The 18,266-nt window shown below is 42.2% G+C and overlaps 1 protein-coding gene across 1 annotated transcript in view; it reads right to left on the bottom strand.

The window, feature by feature from the left end:
- Positions 1 to 4,641: 4,641 nt before the first annotated feature.
- The window catches only part of ERCC6L (ERCC excision repair 6 like, spindle assembly checkpoint helicase), a 45,243-nt gene continuing 31,618 nt past the window's right edge, over positions 4,642 to 18,266 (bottom strand). The window contains 10 exon segments of the mRNA XM_033201093.1: positions 4,642 to 5,552; positions 5,555 to 5,617; positions 5,620 to 6,831; positions 6,834 to 6,917; positions 6,920 to 7,387; positions 7,390 to 7,710; positions 7,713 to 7,826; positions 7,829 to 8,022; positions 8,024 to 8,648; positions 8,651 to 8,676. Coding sequence (XP_033056984.1) covers positions 4,999 to 5,552; positions 5,555 to 5,617; positions 5,620 to 6,831; positions 6,834 to 6,917; positions 6,920 to 7,387; positions 7,390 to 7,710; positions 7,713 to 7,826; positions 7,829 to 8,022; positions 8,024 to 8,648; positions 8,651 to 8,676 — 3,661 coding nt within the window. The 3' untranslated portion in view covers positions 4,642 to 4,998.

Here is an 18,266-nt window from a genome sequence, read left to right as displayed (position 1 = left end):
CGCTCTGCCGCCCAGGCTGGAGTGCAGTGGCCGGATCTCAGCTCACTGCAAGCTCCGCCTCCCGGGTTCACGCCATTCTCCTGCCTCAGCCTCCCGAGTAGCTGGGACTACAGGCGCCCGCCACGTCGCCCGGCTAGTTTTTTGTATTTTTAGTAGAGACGGGGTTTCACCATGTTAGCCAGGATGGTCTCGATCTCCTGACCTCGTGATCCGCCCGTCTCGGCCTCCCAAAGTGCTGGGATTACAGGCTTGAGCCACCGCACCCGGCCACGTTATAGTCTTTCAGTGTTAACTCCTTTCTTTTTAAATAAATGTTTATTGGAGGAAAAAAGCACTCAGTTCTTCCATGGGTTGTTTCGTACGAGACTAACCGAGTGCTGGTTAAAGGGAGGGATGTCAGCATAAAAACATCATTCCCTCATCTTCAGTGTATGGGTTATGTTAGGACTGTCCTTTCCAGGGCCAATGTTCTGTGCATCTAAATTTTTAAAATTTAAAATGCCATATTTATGACATATAAAAAAGGATAAAGATTACTAATAAAATACTATACTGCTTCAAAATAAAACTTTGCCAACACAGCTATGTGATTCTTAACAGTGATTAACACACTGCTTTCTCTCCCTCAGCTGCATTTGATATTATACCCATTTATATAATGGCAGCTTTACTTAGATACCTGACTTTCCCACTTGAGAAGAATTTCTGAGCACCGCAGTAGGTTATACTTCCATGAGATTTTCCCCACGGAGCAGATATGCCAGTGTATACAGAGATGTTCAAATAGATGTAAGATGAAACTATGGCTGGGCCCAGTGGTGTGCGCCTGTAGACCTACCTGTTTGGGAGGCTGAGGCAGGGGGATCACTTGAGCCCAGGAGTTCTGGGCTGTAGTGTCATATGCCAATCGGGTATCAGCACTAAGTTCAGCATCAATATGGTGACCTCATCTGGGTACAGTGGCTAATGCCTATAATCCCAGCATTTTAGGAGGCCAAGGTGGGAGGATCACTTGAGCCTCAGAATTCGAGGCTGCAGTGAGCTATGACCATGCCCACTGCACTTCAGACTTCAGCCTGGGCAACAGAGGCCCTGCCTCTTAAAAAAAAAAAAAAGAAAAAAGAAAGAAAGAAAAACTTGGTGTCCTCCTGGGAGTGAAAGACCAGCAGGTTGCCTACAAAGGGGTGAACTGACCCAGGTTGGAAACTGAGCAGGTCAAAACTCTTGTGCTGATTAGTAGTGGGATTGCACCTTTGAATATCCACTGCACTGTAGCCTGGCCAACACAGTGAGACCCCATGTCTTAAAAAAAAAAAATTTAAAGCTGAAACTACATGTTATCGATTTTTTTTTTTTAAATGATTTACTGACATGGGGTCTTGTTTGAGACCAGCCTGAGGAACATGGCAAAACCCCGTCTCTACCAAAAATACGAAAAATTAGTTAGGCGTGATGGTGGCGCACACCTATAGTCCCAGCTACTCCTGGCAGGGGCAGGTAGAGCTGAGGTGGGAGGATTGCTTGAGCCCAGGAGGCGGAGGTTGCAGTGAATCAAGATTGTGCCACTGCACTCCCACCTGGGTGACAGAGTAAGACCTCGTCTCAGAAAAAAACGTTTGTAATATGTGTGTGTGCCTCTTTATTAATATATTAATACCTGGTAGTAGGTCTAAACAGCACTGTGACTTTGCAGTAATGAATATCAATGGCATTTTGAGATATCTGCAATAACCCCGAAGTCTGTGTGATTTCTACTGGTGACATAACACGTACTGCTAATACTTCTGTAGTTTATGGCTGCATTTGTTAACAGTGGAGGATGTCCAGGTTCTTGGCATCTTGAACAAAGGACAAAACGCACAAAGCAAGGAAGGGACAAAGGGATTTATTGAAAACGAAACTACACTCCACAGCATAGGAGCTCAAAAGACCCTGTTACAGAATTTTGGGGAGTTTAAATACCCCCTAGAGGATTCCATTGGTTACTTGGGGTACGCCTATGTAAATGGAAAGGATGAAGTGAAGTTACAAAGTCATTTACTTGGCCTACACCCTGTGGAGAGGCTATTTCCTGTCATAGCTTTAGTGTGAATCGGCTTTGTGTTCCCTGCCTCCAGACCCTGTTTTCCTGCTTCACGTTCATGATGGAGGGAAATGCTATATTTCAGCTACCAGACAGAGAAAAGATAAAACTTTTTTCCATCCAAATTCAGACAACTGGCTTCTTCTCCCCATGAACCCCAGGTTAAAAATCCCTGCCATGGATACTGTTTGAATAGTTTACCATGAGCATGTAGTTTTTTCCCCAGACAACAGAATTTGTCATAGTACACACACACTTGAACAGAAAGAGCGTTGCTATTTTCAGTGAGAAATATTCCTAGGACTTAAGACGTTTGTTTCACTGTTCAGATTAAATGGATATAGGCCGCTAAAGCTTCCTTGAAGGCAAATTGTGTGGATTTTTTGTTTTCTACATCAGGGAAGAAAGAAGTTTATTAGCTGAATTTTCACAAACATTTGTGTGTGGTGAAAGGGACAGAAAAAGATGTAGGGCGCAGCCACTCCCTTCACATCATGGTGGGAAGCACAGGGAAATGGTAAGCTGAACTCAGATGCAGACTGTGAATTGCTAAATCACAGTTACACCAATATTTCAAAAATAATGATATATATTCAATCACATTACCCTAAAATAGTAAATTGCTTTTATAAGAACAATATTTCGTTCCATCAATAACCTGAAATTCAGCTTCTCTTTTGAACTTATGTAATTTCTTATAATACACATGAGATTATTAGTATGTATATACATATAATTTACAAGTCACTTTTATATGTATGGGATATAATAAAAATAAATATTTGGTCTTTGTCCCTGGTTCCTGTCATATAGTTCCTGAAAGCCTTGAAATTTCAACTGGTGTCTTTTTTATGCTAATGAGATAGCTTGTGGCTGGAGGCCGCTAGTAGCTTCAGAACGGGGGCTGGTCACCAGAAACATTAGGCATGATCACAGGGAACATTCAGCCATAACTGCAACCTCTGGAGAGGGGAGAGGGGCTGAAGATGAGTGAATCACCCATGGCCAATTATTTTATCAATCATGCCTCCCTAAGGAAACCTCAAAAACCCTAACAATGGAGTTGGAGATCCCTGGATTAACATATCAAAATGTTGGGAGGGTGGTGTGCCTGGAGGGCATGGATGCTTAATGCACCACCCCTATACCTTGCCATACACATCTCTTCCGTTTGGCTGTTCCTGAGTTGTAGTCTTTATAAGCTGGTAATAGTAAGTAAACATTTCCTGAGTTTTATAAGCTATTCTAGCAAATTATTAAACCAGGGGGTGGGATGGGGCGGTCACGGGAACCCCTAATTTGTAGCCAAGTCAGACAGAAGTGTGGGTAACATGGGGACCGAATACTTACAACTGACGTCTGAAGTGAGGGCAGTCTGGTGGGACTGAGCATGCTAACCCTGGGTAGTGTCGAAATTGAATTGTAGGACACCAGTTCAATTTTGAATTGGAGAACTGGAGAATTGCTTGATGTGGAAAACCCCCACATTTGGTGTCAGAAGTGCTGTGAGTAAAAACAGCTCAGTGTATTATAGTGTATTCATTTACACAAGGTTAAAAATCAGTTTCACCCCAACCATGTCACCATGGGGAAGTCATGACCTCACTGAGCCTTTGTTTCCTCAAATGAAAAATGGAAATGCTACTCTCCCTTCACCTCAAAGGAGTATGGTAAGGCTGAAATGAGAAACCTGTGTGGAGTGCCCAACACACAGTACTTCATCAAGGATAGTCCACTTCTCTGGTGACAGAGTGCAGCATGCTATACTGCACTTTGTCTTTCTACAAGGGAACCAAACTCCTTTTCAGTCTACAATCCAAAGATAGACTGTGATAATATGTGTCAGAATAGACGAGATACCTGGTTTGGCGAAAGGGAGAACACAGTTAATGGTGCATGAAGAATGGCTAAATGGTCAGCATTGACTCCAGGGCAAGCTACCAGTGATAAAGAATCCCAGCACCAGGTACCTAGCTGAGCTTTCTGCTGTTCCAGTTTAGTACTCTATCCAAAATGCTGGGGACCAGAAGTGTTCTGGATTTTGGAGTATTTCCATATACATAATGACATATTTTGGAGATGGGATCCAAGTCTAAACACGAAATCCATTTATGTTTCATATACACATTAAATACTAAGTCTGAAGGTAATTTTATAATTACTTTTAATGATTTTGTGCTTGAAACAAAGTTTGTGTATGTTGAACCATTTTATTTCCCTTTGAAGGCAGGCTTGCATGGGAGAATCTGGGCCTGTGTGGAAAGGATATATAGTAGCTGAAGGGGGCTTACAGAATCTCTTTTCCCTTGGGGATGCTGAGTAAACAGTGTGTTATACACCTTCATTTTGACTGTGACATGTCACATGACATCAGGTATGGAACTTTCCTCACTTGTAGCATCATGTCAGCACTCAGAAAGTTTCCTCATTTTGGATTAGGGATGCTCAACCTGTATTAAGCTGAAAGCATGAAACAGCATGTTCACAAGCATGTCTTAAGATCTGGACTGATAATGACAGGCTTCTGCCAGTATCATCTCAGTGAAACAAAGTGGATGGAAAACACTTGAGAAAAGTAACTTTAATTTTCTTATCTGAACTGTTATATACAAAGATGATCCCTTTCAGAGTAAAATTAAGAATGACCAGAATAATTTTACAAAACTTTCCAAGAAACAACACAGTTAAATTTACAGAATATGCCTAAAATATAAGAATATTCAAGTGAAGAAATATTAAGCTAGTGCTCAGAATACCAGACTATGGAGTGGGGGGCGTTGCAGGGCAGAAGTTGCTTTTTGAGATCTTTCTTGCCTTAAACCTGAATGCTTCATGTTCCCAAAGAATCCAATTATGGAAACAAAAATTCCCTCATACTCAGTTTCACTTTAAAATACAATAAACAGGTTACATTCTCAATTGTTATTAAGTTGCTTATACAAACTTAAAGTCAAGAGCATAACTTCAGGATCTGCACTTTTTATGTCAAGCGCTTTAACTAAGCAGTTTAGGGCCTCCTGGATTTTTCCACACTCTTTTAGTTCTTTTCCACGCTTTATAAGAGTCTCATAGTCATTCGTAGCCTCTGCCGCCTGGGGAGAACCAACCAACTGTTCACCAGACAAAGGCTCAGGGGCACCAAGAGAGGTCTCTTGAGCTAGAGCACTAGGCTTAGATGTCGTTAACCAGCTGGACTTGTTTTCTGAAGACAGTGTTTCTCCTGAAGGATCCTCTTCTGTATACTTGGAGGCTTCGCCACTGCTTTCCTCTGCCCCTTCTTCTGGATAATCTTCAGCACCCTTTGCTTCACTGCTGTCGTCAAGTCTTTCCTCCATGTCCTCCACGTGGTCTAAAACCATATTAATAAGAGACCTCCTAGAAGCCAGAGATCTTCTAGAGTTCATAGACTTATTTACACTACTGGGTATTTGAGATGAAAAGAACCTTCCCGGTGGACTGATGTCATTTTGGGAGTTGAAGCATCAAATTGTTTCACAGATGAGAACTGAAAGAGAGATGTGTTGAATGGATTGTGCTTGAGGTATCTTTAAAAGAATCATCTTCATCTTCACCATCTGAAACAATCCTTCTAGCTTTACTTCTGATTTTTGCTTTAACTACCACTTCTTCTGGTTCATCATCTTTCTCAGAAAACTCCCAACTGAGACATGTTTTGCTATGCACAAACCCTGCTCTGGAATTAGGTGCAGAGCCACACAAGCTATTTTCTTTCTCAACATGTTCTAAAGACTGACCGGAAAAATTTTGTCTGTTGTCTGCTGAGTCTTCCAAGAAAAGATTGAAATCACATGCATACTGTGGTGAAGATGCTAAACGTTCCTCTTCCAACTTGGCCTCACTTGCTTGAGCATCCTGCAATGCACTATGGGATGCTGAAAGGTCATCACCTATTTCAATAATGGATACATTTGATTCTGCATTTTGACTTTCATTTGTTATGGAAATAATGGGCCAAGGATTGCAATGATGTAAAATCTCATCATCCTTTAGTTGATCTAAATTTGGCCCAAGATCAGCTTTGGTTGATTTGCTAAGTACATAATTAAAACTTTCCAGAGGATCCTCTTGCAGTGCCTCTTGCTTAGGCCCCTCTTGTAATGTCTCTTTTTGTACAGCTTCATTTTTAGTTGCAAAGCTTTTTTCCATTCCCAATGAAGAGTTAGTACAAAGTTCTACACTTCCAAACCCCTTGGATAAAGTAGCTATAGAGTCAGCACTACATGTACCTTCATATGGGTGCCTACCATCTTGCAAGGTGGTAACATTCACCTTTATACTGGAGAGATCTTGTTTCTCACCCTCTTCGGGCAGATCATCAATGACTACACTTGCCATTTTGGAACTGATATCTTCTTCCTGAGTATGACGAGTACTTATAAGAGGTGAAGGCTGAGGCTGTGGTTTATTCAATTTAGGGCATTTCTTCTTTGTTGAAGAAGGAAATACAGGTTCTCTTAGCCAGGCCCCCTCATTTCTATTTCTTTGTTGTTCCATCAGGAGCTCTTTATTTTGAGACTCAAATTCAACAAGGAATTGCGCTTTCTGAACCCTTTGTTGAATATAGTGAGATTCTTCTACCACATCAAGTTCTTCTTTAATAGATAGATCACATGTGTACATCAAATCATGGTCTGAGATTCCGGCTATCCCCAAAGACTGCAGGTAGGCAATGTGTTCATCTAGTTTTGTATCAGATTTCCTCTGAGCAGCATGCAAAGACTGAAGCGCAGCTGGGTTACAGAGTTCTGAAGATCCTCAATTGTAAAGAGCTCTCTTAATTCTTGTTTACTAAAATATCGGAAAGGGTTCTTTTCTCACCAGTAGTTTGTCTTATTAATGAGTCCTTGAAAACCTGTCTTCTGTATATTTTTTCCTCTACAGTCCCACAAGTGATTAGCCTATAAACCACAACATTCTGCTTTTGTCCAATTCGGTAAACTCTATCCACAGCTTGAGCATCAGTTGCAGGATTCCAGCTAGGGTCAAAAATGACCACTCTAGTTGCTGCAGTTAATGTTAAACCGACACCACCTACTTGAGTGGTAAGCAGAAAAACAGAGTAATCTTTATTTTGCTGGAATAAGTTAATTCTTTTTTCTCGTTCCAAAAGATGAGTAATCGTCCCATCGATTCGCAATGTCTTAAAGTGCCTATTCTTTAAGAGGCGTTCGATGATGTTTAGAATTTGCCTCGATTGAGAAAACACCAGAGTTTGATGTCCCTCATCTCGCAGCCTCTTAAGTAAGTCCATTAGGAATATCATTTTTCCAGATTCTTCCATCAAGTGTTATCAGTTATTTGATCAATATGGTCCACATCTGGGGAATCTTCGCCCTTATTTCCATCTTGAGCAGAGAATGTCCCAAGATTTAGCAAACAGCAAGCCCGTGCAGACAGCAGCCTAGGATGATCACACAGCTTCTTTAAGACACCTAGCTCAGCCAAAGGTGAGCGCGTCTCCATTAGCAACTCCTTGATATGATCTAAAGACACAAATTTCCTGTATATTTCTTCTTGTAAAGGCACAAGTCGTATCCAAATAATTAAATCATTTTTCCTGGAAAGGGAAGGCATTTCACAAATGGCATCAACATCTGGATTCTTTCATTAAGTCTGACCTCTGGGTTGCTTGACTTTCTCTTCTGTACATCTTCTTTAGTCCTCCTGAGAAAATAGGGTTTTATGATTGCCATTAAGTTTTCAGATATTTTAAATCCCAAGCTTTTTCTCCTGGGGTAGCATCTTTCTCTCTTGCTCTAGTAATAGGATTTTCATACTCCATTTTAAAAGTTTTTAATGTTCCCAGCAGGGACCCTTGACAAGCAAAATCAAATAGGGACCATAGTTCTTGTAAATTATTCTGGATTGGGGTTCCTGTGAGAAGGAGGCGATTACTTGCAGGAATAGCACGAGCACATTGCTGACTTAGTAGATGATGTTTTTATTTTATGTGCTTCATCAAGGATGACATAGTCCCACACAAACTCTTGGCCCCTAAAGCTTGAAAGTTGCTGCCAGTTATTGATTAACATTTGATATGTAGTGATAATGACACCATTCCTTTGCTGAATCCGATTGAGGTTTCTGGTCCGTTCATCCTTGCTAGGACCATGAAAGGTTTTGACTCTCATTCCTGGAGTCCACTTGATGAATTCTTTTACCCATGTGTTAATAAGATTGGTTGGCATGATCAGCAGCACATGATTCACAAGTGAAGCATCAAACATACCAGAAAGGAAAGCAATGATTTGAACAGTCTTCCCTAATCCCATATCATCAGCCAATATACCACCTTTTCTTCCATCCCTATACAGCCTATAGAGGAAAGCTATGCCTTCCTTCTGGTGCTCAAAGAGTTGGTCGTGCAGTTCTCGATAAAGCAGCAGGCCAGAGTTGCACACATCTGTAAATTCATCATCTCCCTGTTCTGCCAGCTCTTCCAAGGCTTCCTGTATTTTTTGGATTCTGCTCAGCACCTTTTCATTGGGAAAAATGTCCTTTGCCAAATTGAAAAGTTTAAATGCTTCTTCCAGATCTCCATTTTAGTTGCTTCTTTGGCCTCTTTCACATATCTATAAAAAGGTAAAAAAAAAAAAAAAAAGAAGAAGAAGAAGAAGAAGAAGAAGAGAAAGGAAACATTGAACATTCAGTCTAAGAATGCTTTAGAGTTCATTTTAGAATCCAAACTGCAGCTGGACTTTTAATATCCTCAATTCAGGATGGGAAAGATTAGCACAGAAGATGCCAATGAAAGCTGGCATCACTTGAGACACAAACAAATATCCACCAGATGCTGCCAGCAACACCTTCAGGCACTAGTTGTGGAAAATGAATGTGCAAAGATTATTGGTTCCACAGTATTTTTTTAAGTTGGCACCCATAAGAAGTATGAAGTGATATTTTTTGTAAAACAAACCTCTATGTGTAGGGGCATGGAAACATGGGAACTTCTCTGGCCTTATTTTACTGGAGCTCCGTGATGCATTTGACACTATTGATCACTCCCTTCCCTCTTAAAATCCCTCCTTTCAGATTCCTATAGATTCCTTCTGGTTTTCCTCCTCTCCACTGACCATTTCTTCTGTGTTCTTCCTCCCAGAGGACTCAGTCCTAGGACCTCTTCTCACTCTTTTTAGTCTCTTCTCAAGTTTTCCCAGAGCTTCCACTCCCACCTATGTGCTCATGACTCCCAAATCACTCTCTCCAACCCAGAGCTATCCCTCAAGCTCTACTCTAGACCCATATTCCAGCTGCCTTCTGGACATCTCCACTTGAAATCAAATTCAATTCATCCCAAACTAAACTCATTATTTGCCCTCTAAAAACGTGCTTCTCCATTTGTGTGCTAGTAAAAACGCTACCATCTATTTAGCCACCCAAACTTCAAATCTGAAGAGAATCCTTGACCCCAACCTATAGAGGAGTCATCCTTGTCCTTTCCTGTCTTTTTATGCCCCACGCCCAGGCCAGGCAGTCCCAAGTCCTACTAACTTTATTTCCCAAGTTATAACCACCTTCTTTCCATCTCTACTACCATTACTGTGGCCCAAGTCACCATCATCTCTGGCCTGGATAATTGCAGCTCCCTACTCACTGCTCTCCCTACATAAACTCTTGCCCCTCCAATATACTCTCTATATAGCAGCCAGCAATACTGTCTTAAAGCATAAAAGAAATCATGTCACTCCTCTGCTTAAAATTCTTCAGTGGTGGCCGGGCACGGTGGCTCAAGCCTGTAATCCCAGCACTTTGGGAGGCCAAGACGGGCGGATCACGAGGTCAGGAGATCGAGACCATCCTGGCTAACACGGTGAAACCCCGTCTCTACTAAAAATACAAAAACTAGCTGGGCGAGGTGGCAGGCGCCTGTAGTCCCAGCTACTCGGGAGCTGAGGCGGGAGAATGGCGTAAACCGGGGAGGCAGAGCTTGCAGTAAGCTGAGATCCGGCCACTGCACTCCAGTCCGGGCGACAGAGCGAGACTCCGCCTCAAAAAAAAAAAAAAAAAAAAATTCTTCAGTGGTTTATGGTCAATTACTTTCAGTAAGGGTGCCAAAATAATTCACTGGGGAAAGAACTCTTTTCAACTGGATATCCATGTGCAAAAGAATGAAATTGACCCTACTCATACCGTATACAAAATTTAACTCAAATGGATCAAAGACCTAAATCTAAGGGCTAAATCTACAAAATTTAGGAAAAAATATAGGTGTAAAAATCTTCATGACTTGGATTTGGCAGTATCTTAAATATGATGCCAAACACACAAGCAACCAGAGGGGAAAAATATATACAGGACTGGGTGCGGTGGCTCATGACTGATCCCAGCACTTTGGTGAGGCCAAGGCAGGAGGATGCTTGAGGTCAGGAGTTAAGACTAGCTTGAACAACATAGCGAAACTGTGTCTCTTAAAAAATAAATAAATAAATAAGAGAAAAAAAATATACAGATGGGCAATAAGCACATGAAAAGACTCTCAACATCATTGGTTGTCAGGGAAAGGCAAACCAAAACCACAAGGAGATACCACTTCCATTAGGATGGCTATACCCACAAGTGGGAAAATACAAGTGTTGGCAAGGTTTGAAAAACTCCCACTATTGGTGGGAATTATTAATTATTCAGAGCTGCTTTGGAAAGCAATCTTGATCTATGTTCTAGAGCTTGAAGGAAAAAATAACATTTTTAATTATTAGACTATTTCCAAGTTCCTGAACTGGTAACCTACCCAGTATCCTGAAACCCCATGAAACCTGGGGTTCTGTGTAACTCTAGCCAGGCGTCTTCCCCAGAGACTAAAGTGCTGCCCCTGATCCCTAGCTCTGGCCAGAGTCCCCACTAATCACACACACCAACCTTTTAAATGGCAACTGTGTGCCTAGACTTCTTAGCACCAGCCTAAAAACACTTATTGCTGTGCTCTACCCACCCCTGGGAACCCCCTTTGTCAACCTCTGCCTGAACCACAACCAGAGTTTAGAGTATTCCTTGGACATCACTGCTTTCTGGCGGGTTAAACCGCTGCTGTGAGCCAAGCTGCCTTCCCCAGTCCCTGGTCCCCCTAGTTAGCAGGTCTGTCTAACAACTGCATCTCAGCTATTCCTGTCCCCTCAGTCTATTCCACCAATCAAGTTGGACCTAGGATGGTATTCTTTCCCTACAATGGAATCAGGGGCAAAAATAAATGCTTTTTATAGCACTGCCCTGGATATCTGATTATTTGCAAGACTAGAATGCTTTTTACAATGCAGTTTGATTTAGCCACTTAGCTTCTAATCACTTCCATTTTTCAGTGCTTGGAGGGAAAACATGTCCTTTTTATTGCTAATGTAATGATTTATCCATCTATAGCACACAGGATCCCTAATGATCTGGATAATTTAGCTAACACTTCATGGGCTCAAATATTTTTCCAGAATTGCTCCCCTGTTTTCCTTGAACATAGGCAGGGAGAAGCCAGGCCTGCTTGGGAGCCAGGAGGACAGGAGGAGTAACCAGTTTAGGACAAAGAACCATACCCCTCAAGCAAGAGAACAAGGAGAAGAATAGTGCTAGAGTAATGAGGGAAATGTCAGTTTTTAATTCCATACGAAGGGACAATAAAAACAAAAATGTGTATGTTTAAATGGTTTTACCTGAAATTATATACTAGAGCATGATTCTCTTTAAGGATTGTTTAAAAGGACATCTAATCACCTCCCAGGAGGTCTCTCCCCCAACACATGAGGATTACAATCTGGATTACAATTCAAGATGAGATTATGGGTGGGGTCACGGCCAAACCGTATCAGTGGCACATGCCTGTAGTCAGTCCCAGCTATTCAGGAGGCTGAGGCAAGAGGTTCGCTTCAGCATGGGAGGTCTAGGCTGCAGTAAGCCATGATCGCACCACTGCACCCCAGCCTGGGTGACAGAGCAAGACCCATTAAAAAAATATATATATATATATTATATACAAACAACTCCTGGAGGAAGAGGATACAACAATTAAACTTGGGCTACAAAGTCCTGTTACCTGGAAAGCTACCCTTTCACTGGCAAAACTGCCTAGTTGCTAACTCCCCGGGTCATAACCCCACCTAAAGGTCTTCTCCATAAGAAGCCCTACCCAAGTGGCCATTTAAAATCATCTCTGTGCCTGGGCATGGTGGCTTATGCCTGTAATCCCAGCACTTTGGGAGGCTGAGGCAGGTGGATCACCTGAAGTCAGGAATTCGGGACCAGCCAGGCCAACATGGTGAAACCCCGTCTCTAAAAAAATACAAAAAAATTAGCCGGGCGTGATGGTGGGTGCCTGTAATCCCAGCTACTCGGGAGGCTGAGACATGAGAATCACATGAACCCGGGAGGCGGAGGTTGCAGTGAGCCAAGATCGCACCACTGTACTCCAACCTGTGCACCACGACGAGACCCCATCTCAAAAAATAAATAAATGAAAAATAAAATCATCTCTGCCCCAAAGCCATTTGCTCAGATGCAAACATCTTCCTTGACCATAGCCAATTAACCTCTCAACATCTAATCCACCTCCCTTTGGAACTGGCTGATACCTTGAGAAACCTTTCTTCTCCACAGAGTCTGCTGGTTCAGATGCTGAAAGCTTTTCTATCGGAGAAACCAATAAGCCAACTATTATACCTATGCCCCAAAGAGCTAAACTAAGCAACACACAATGTTTGCAAATGAGCAGCTGAAAGGCACACAAGCTTAAGTCGCAGAAGGCACACACTGATTTTCCTTGTTGTGGAGGGCCCTTTGGAACATTCCCTACAAAGTTATTTTAGAATGTGAAGAGATGGCCGGGAGCGGTGGCTTGAGCCTTTAATCCCAATACTTTGGGAGGCCGAGGCGGGCTGATTGCTTGAGCCCAGGAGTTTGAGACTAGCCTGGGCAACATAGTGAAGCCCTGGTCTCTACAAAAAATAGAAAAAAATTAGCCAGGTTTGGTGGCATGCGCCCATAGACCCAGCTACTGGGAGGCTAAGGTGGGAAGGATGTCTTCCCACCTTAGCCTGGAGGCAGGGGTTGCAGTGAGCTATGATCATGTCACCACTGCACTCCAGCTGGGCTACAGAGCCAGACCCTGTCTCGAAAAAAAAAAAAAAAAAAAAAAGAAAGAAAGAAAAGAATATGAAAGACAGAGAACTGAATGCAAAGACCCTAACTCAATAAAACTTGTTTTCTTCACGTGCAAAACAATCAGAAATGCTTTTTGTTTCGTAATCTGGCCACCAGTCACTAGGCCCATATGGGGTTGGAGGAACCTAGACTGCTAATCTCGGTGCATGTGAGTGGGGTTATCACTGTCCTCTCAACAAGAACCCAGTTTTGAGAGACAGGACTAGCTGGATTTCCTAGGCTGACTAAGAATTCCTAAGCCTAGCTGGGGAAGGTGACCGCACCTACCTTTAAACATGGGGCTTATAACTCAGCTCCACCTGACCAATCAGGTAGTAAAGAGGGCTCACTAAAATACAAATAGGCTAAAAGCAGGAGGTAAAGAAATAGTCAAATCATATATCACGGAGAGCACAGGGGGAGGGACAATGATCAGGATATAAATCCAGGCATTCCAGCCGGAGGGGCAAGCTCCTTTGGGTCCCCTCCCATGTATGGGAGCTCTGTTTTCACTCTATAAATCTTGCAACTGCACACTCTTCTGGTCTGTGTTTGTTGCGGCTCGAGCCAAGCTTTCGCTCACCCTCCACCGCTGCGTTTCTGATACAGCAGGCGCCCATTGCTGCTCCGGATCAGGCTAAAGGCTCGCAATTGTTCTGCATGGTTAAGTGCCCGGGTTTGTCCTAATCCAGCTGAACACTAGTCACTGGGTTCCACGGTTCTCTTCCATGACCCACAGCTTCTAATAGAGCTATAACACTCACCACATGGCCCAAGGTTCCGTTCCTTGGAATCCGTGAAGCCAAGAACCCCAAGGTCAGAGAACAAAAGGCTTGCCACCATCTTGGGAGCTCTAAGAACAAAGACCTGCCCGTTAACAGTTTCCCTATACTGATCCAGCTCCTGGAGTATCAGCTCCCTGACATGTCTTTATGTCCAGTCCCCTTGTCAAGATGCATGTAGACACATGAGACACAACAGATATCTTTTGATTCTCCATCAAAATCAATAAAATGTAAAACATTTGGATAACATAAAAATTGCAGGTGACCTGAATGCCAGTATTGAAAACAGGCCCATTTAAAGCCCAAGTCATGGCAGAGTAAGCTAGGAGGATTCCTTCCTTTTGGCCTCACTTTCAGGGATGGTCATTTTAATCAATGTGGGGATCATTTTAAAATCACATACAAACACAAACAATATTATTAAATAGTAGTGATTTCTGAGATAAATTAGGGGAGAATATGGTTCACATTTCAGTCAAACAATGTTTAATAATTAACTTTTCCCTGCTTAGCACCATTTATAAGACAGGCATTTAAGAGTCAAACAAACAAACAAACAATGTTGCTTTGCCCCTAATAACCAAAAACTGGAAACAACCCCAGCACTTTGGGAAATTGAGGCGGTTGGATCATCTGAGGTCAGGAGTTTGAGACCAGCCTGGCCAACATGGTGAAACCCATCTCTACTAAAAATACAAAAATTAGCCAGGCGTGGTGGCAGGCACCTGTAATCCCATCTACTCCCGAGACAAAGGCAGGAGAATTATGTGAACCCGGAAGGCGGAAGTTGCAGTGAGCCAAGATTGTGCCACTGCACTCCAGCCTGGGTGACAGAGTGAGACTCCATCTCAAAAAAAAAAAAGTTTAGGCCGGGCGCAGTGGCTCATGCCTATAATCCTAGCACTTTAGGAGGCCGAGGTGGGCAGATCACTTGAGGTCAGGAGTTCGAGATCAGCCTGGCCATCATGGTGGAACCTCATCGCTACTAAAAATACACAAATTAGCCAAGTGTGGTGACAGGTCCCTGTAATCCTAGCTACTCGGGAGGCTGAGGCAGGAAAATTGTTTGAACTCGGGAGGCGGAGGTTGCAGTGAGCCAAGATTGAGCCACTGCACTCCAGCCTGGATGAAAAAGCAAGACTCTGACTCAAAACAAACAAAAACAAACAACACCAATCTGTGGTATATTCATACAAAGGACTCAATTGTTAACAGAAAAGAACAAACTACTACATGTATGAATTTATACATGTATGAATCTCAAATACATGCTGAGGAAAAGCCAGGCATAAACGAGTAGAAACTGTGTGATTTCACTTATATCAAGTTCTAAAATAGGCAAAACTAACATATGGTGGAAAACATCAAGACAATGGTTGCCTCTGGAGGTGGAAATTGCCTGGGAAAAGGCGTGAGGGAACTTTCTGGGGTGATAATAGTATTCTATATCCTGATAGGGGTTTGGGTTACACAGGTATATGCATTTGTCAAAATTCACCAAAGGTACACTTACTTTGTATGAAAATTTTACTTTAAAAGAAAAAAAAAACTAAACAAATATTGAAATCCACTTAATAGTTTATATGCTGAAGTGTTTAGGGGGAAGTATCCTGATGTCTGCAATTCACTTTGAAATGTATCCTAAAAAAAGAAGATGGACTGATGGAATAGATATGTTGTAAGAATAGGTATGTGATAAAGCACGTATAGTAAAACATTAATAACAGAATCTAGGTGGTGGGTGAAAAAGAGAGACTAAAAAGACTGCTTTGCCAATAGACTGCTGCCTCTCAATTTGAAGGCATAGAAAAGCAAGATTCATAACACGCTGCGATTTGGCTTCTTACCTAGCACTCTAATGTAACTGTTCTCACCAAGGACACCAACCTCCGTATTGCCAAACTCCATAGACAGTTCTCAGTCTTTATCTTTCTTGACCTTTCTGCTGTGCTTAAAACCACTGATGACTACATCCCTCCTGAAGTTTTCCCTCCCCCTTGGGTTCAGTGGCATACAACCCTCTCTCCTAGATTTCTTCTACCTCTCTAACCATTCAAGATGCTCAGTCTGCATCTTGAATTCCTCTCCATCCACATATCCCATATAAAATACTGGCATTTCTGGGGATCTTTTTGTTGTCAATGTCCTTCTGATTCTATGTACATTTCCCAGAAGATTTTATCCATAGCAGTGTCCTGTACTAGGTTAAATAGAGTCCTCCAAAATTTCATGTCGACCTGGAGCCCGTGTATGTGACCAGGACATTGCAGATGTTATTGATTTAAGATGAGGTCATACTGGATTAGGGTAGGCCCTAACCCCATATGACTACCGTACTTATGAGAGGTAAATTGAGACACCGAGACATAGAGAGGAGAATTCCATATGAAGATGGAGGCAGAGAATGGAGTGATGCATCTACAAGCCAAAAAGCTCCTAGGATTGCCAGTACCATCATAAACTAGGAGAGGCTTGGAACAGATTATTTCTCAGACTCCAAAAAGAAACCAACCCTGCTGACACCTTGATTTTAGACTTCCAGTTTCCATAACTGTGACAGAATGTCTAGGTTTAAAAAAAAAATGTGGTAAAATACATATAACAAAAATGACATTTTAACCATTTTAAGTGTACAGTGGCATTGATTACATTCACAATATGTAATCATCACCACTATCTTTCTCATGATACCAAACAGAAACTCTGTACCCATTAAGTTATAACTCCCCATTTCTCCCACCCCTCAGTGACATCTAATCTACTTTTTGTCTCTGTGTATGTGCCTATTCTAGATATTTCATATAGGTGGAATCATATAGTATTTGTCCTTTTGTGTTTGGCAGTAGTTAACCAGATAACCTTGGACTGGAAGATTAAGGAGCTGGAGGTACTAAAGGTCTATACCCATTGTAAAAGAAATTAACTGTCCCTGGAGAATTTTCATTTTTAGTTAGACTTTATTCCAAAGGGTCAGTCAGGATGTTAGCCACCAAATACTCCCCAAAATAATAAAACTTCTTTCTGCTGAAGAACATTGGCTGGTAGGATACCCTCTAGATGCCAAAGCACATCTGCTATGCCAGAAAAAAGGATAATTTTGGTTTTGGCATAATTACTGTTATGCTATTTTTTTCCAGAGTGATTAGCCAGCAGGTTCAGCTGCTTTCTGAGGGCATGTTGTTAGCATGTAGGAGGATGCTTTCTTCCTGTTTATTCTGGCAGAAGGGTATTTGCCCAGTTCAACCAAAAGCAGCACTAAAATGTTTAGGTCTGATTACAAAGGAGGAGTTCAACAACCCTGCCTGCTTTTACTCACTTTGAAATCAGCCTTGCTCTTCCTGCCTGCTTGTATTCTCTTTATGACAGGGTATGAAGGACCTAAAAGAGCAAGAAGAACCTTGGGCCTCTTTTGAGCCATACAGTTTGGTCCAAATAGTTCTTTCCTGAGGAATCCAAAGCCAATAACCAGATAATAAATACTACAGAAAGCCTTACACTGTTTTCAGTGATTGCTCTTATAGGTGAAATAGAGTACAGAGCTAACAGTGTCAAGCCCCAAACCAAAACTTGTGTAGTCTCCTATCCTAAGAGGCCCAGGCCACCATTAAATTGAATATTCATGTTTTATACATTTTTTTATGCATATATTGTGAAATACACGTATCTTATATTTCACAATAAAAGTTTTAATAGGCCGGGCGTGGTGGCTCAAGCCTATAATCCCAGCACTTTGGGAGGCCGAGACGGGCGGATCACGAGGTCAGGAGATCGAGACCATCCTGGCTAACACAGTGAAACCCCGTCTCTACTAAAAAATACAAAAAACTAGCCGGGCGAGGTGGCGGGCGCCTGTAGTCCCAGCTACTTGGGAGGCTGAGGCAGGAGAATGGCGGGAACCCGGGAGGCGGAGCTTGCAGTGAGCTGAGATCCCGCCACTGCACTCCAGCCTGGGCGACAGAGCAAGACTCCACCTCAAAAAAAAAAAAAAAAAAAAAAAAAGTTTTAAATAGTGGTCAGGGGATAAGATCATTACCAGAAGGTGGACATGAAAGCTATTGAGTAGAAAAAAAATTTTTTAAACACAAAAAGAACAAAATACAACAGCAACCGTAATTCCCTACACCTAAGCAAGTGCCTGAAATATGGGCACTCCATGCTGTTCCGGGAAAGAACAGTGTAGAACTCTGATTCTATTCAATTGACCTATATCTATACTTATACAAGTACCACACTATCTTGACTACTGTAGCTTTGTTGTA

The sequence above is a fragment of the Trachypithecus francoisi genome, unplaced genomic scaffold (assembly GCF_009764315.1).
Source record: "Trachypithecus francoisi isolate TF-2019V2 unplaced genomic scaffold, Tfra_2.0 Lachesis_group6, whole genome shotgun sequence".
NCBI classification, from domain to species: domain Eukaryota; kingdom Metazoa; phylum Chordata; class Mammalia; order Primates; family Cercopithecidae; genus Trachypithecus; species Trachypithecus francoisi.
The sequence above is the reverse complement of the archived record's forward strand: the minus strand, read 5'-3'. Positions and strand labels throughout refer to the sequence as shown.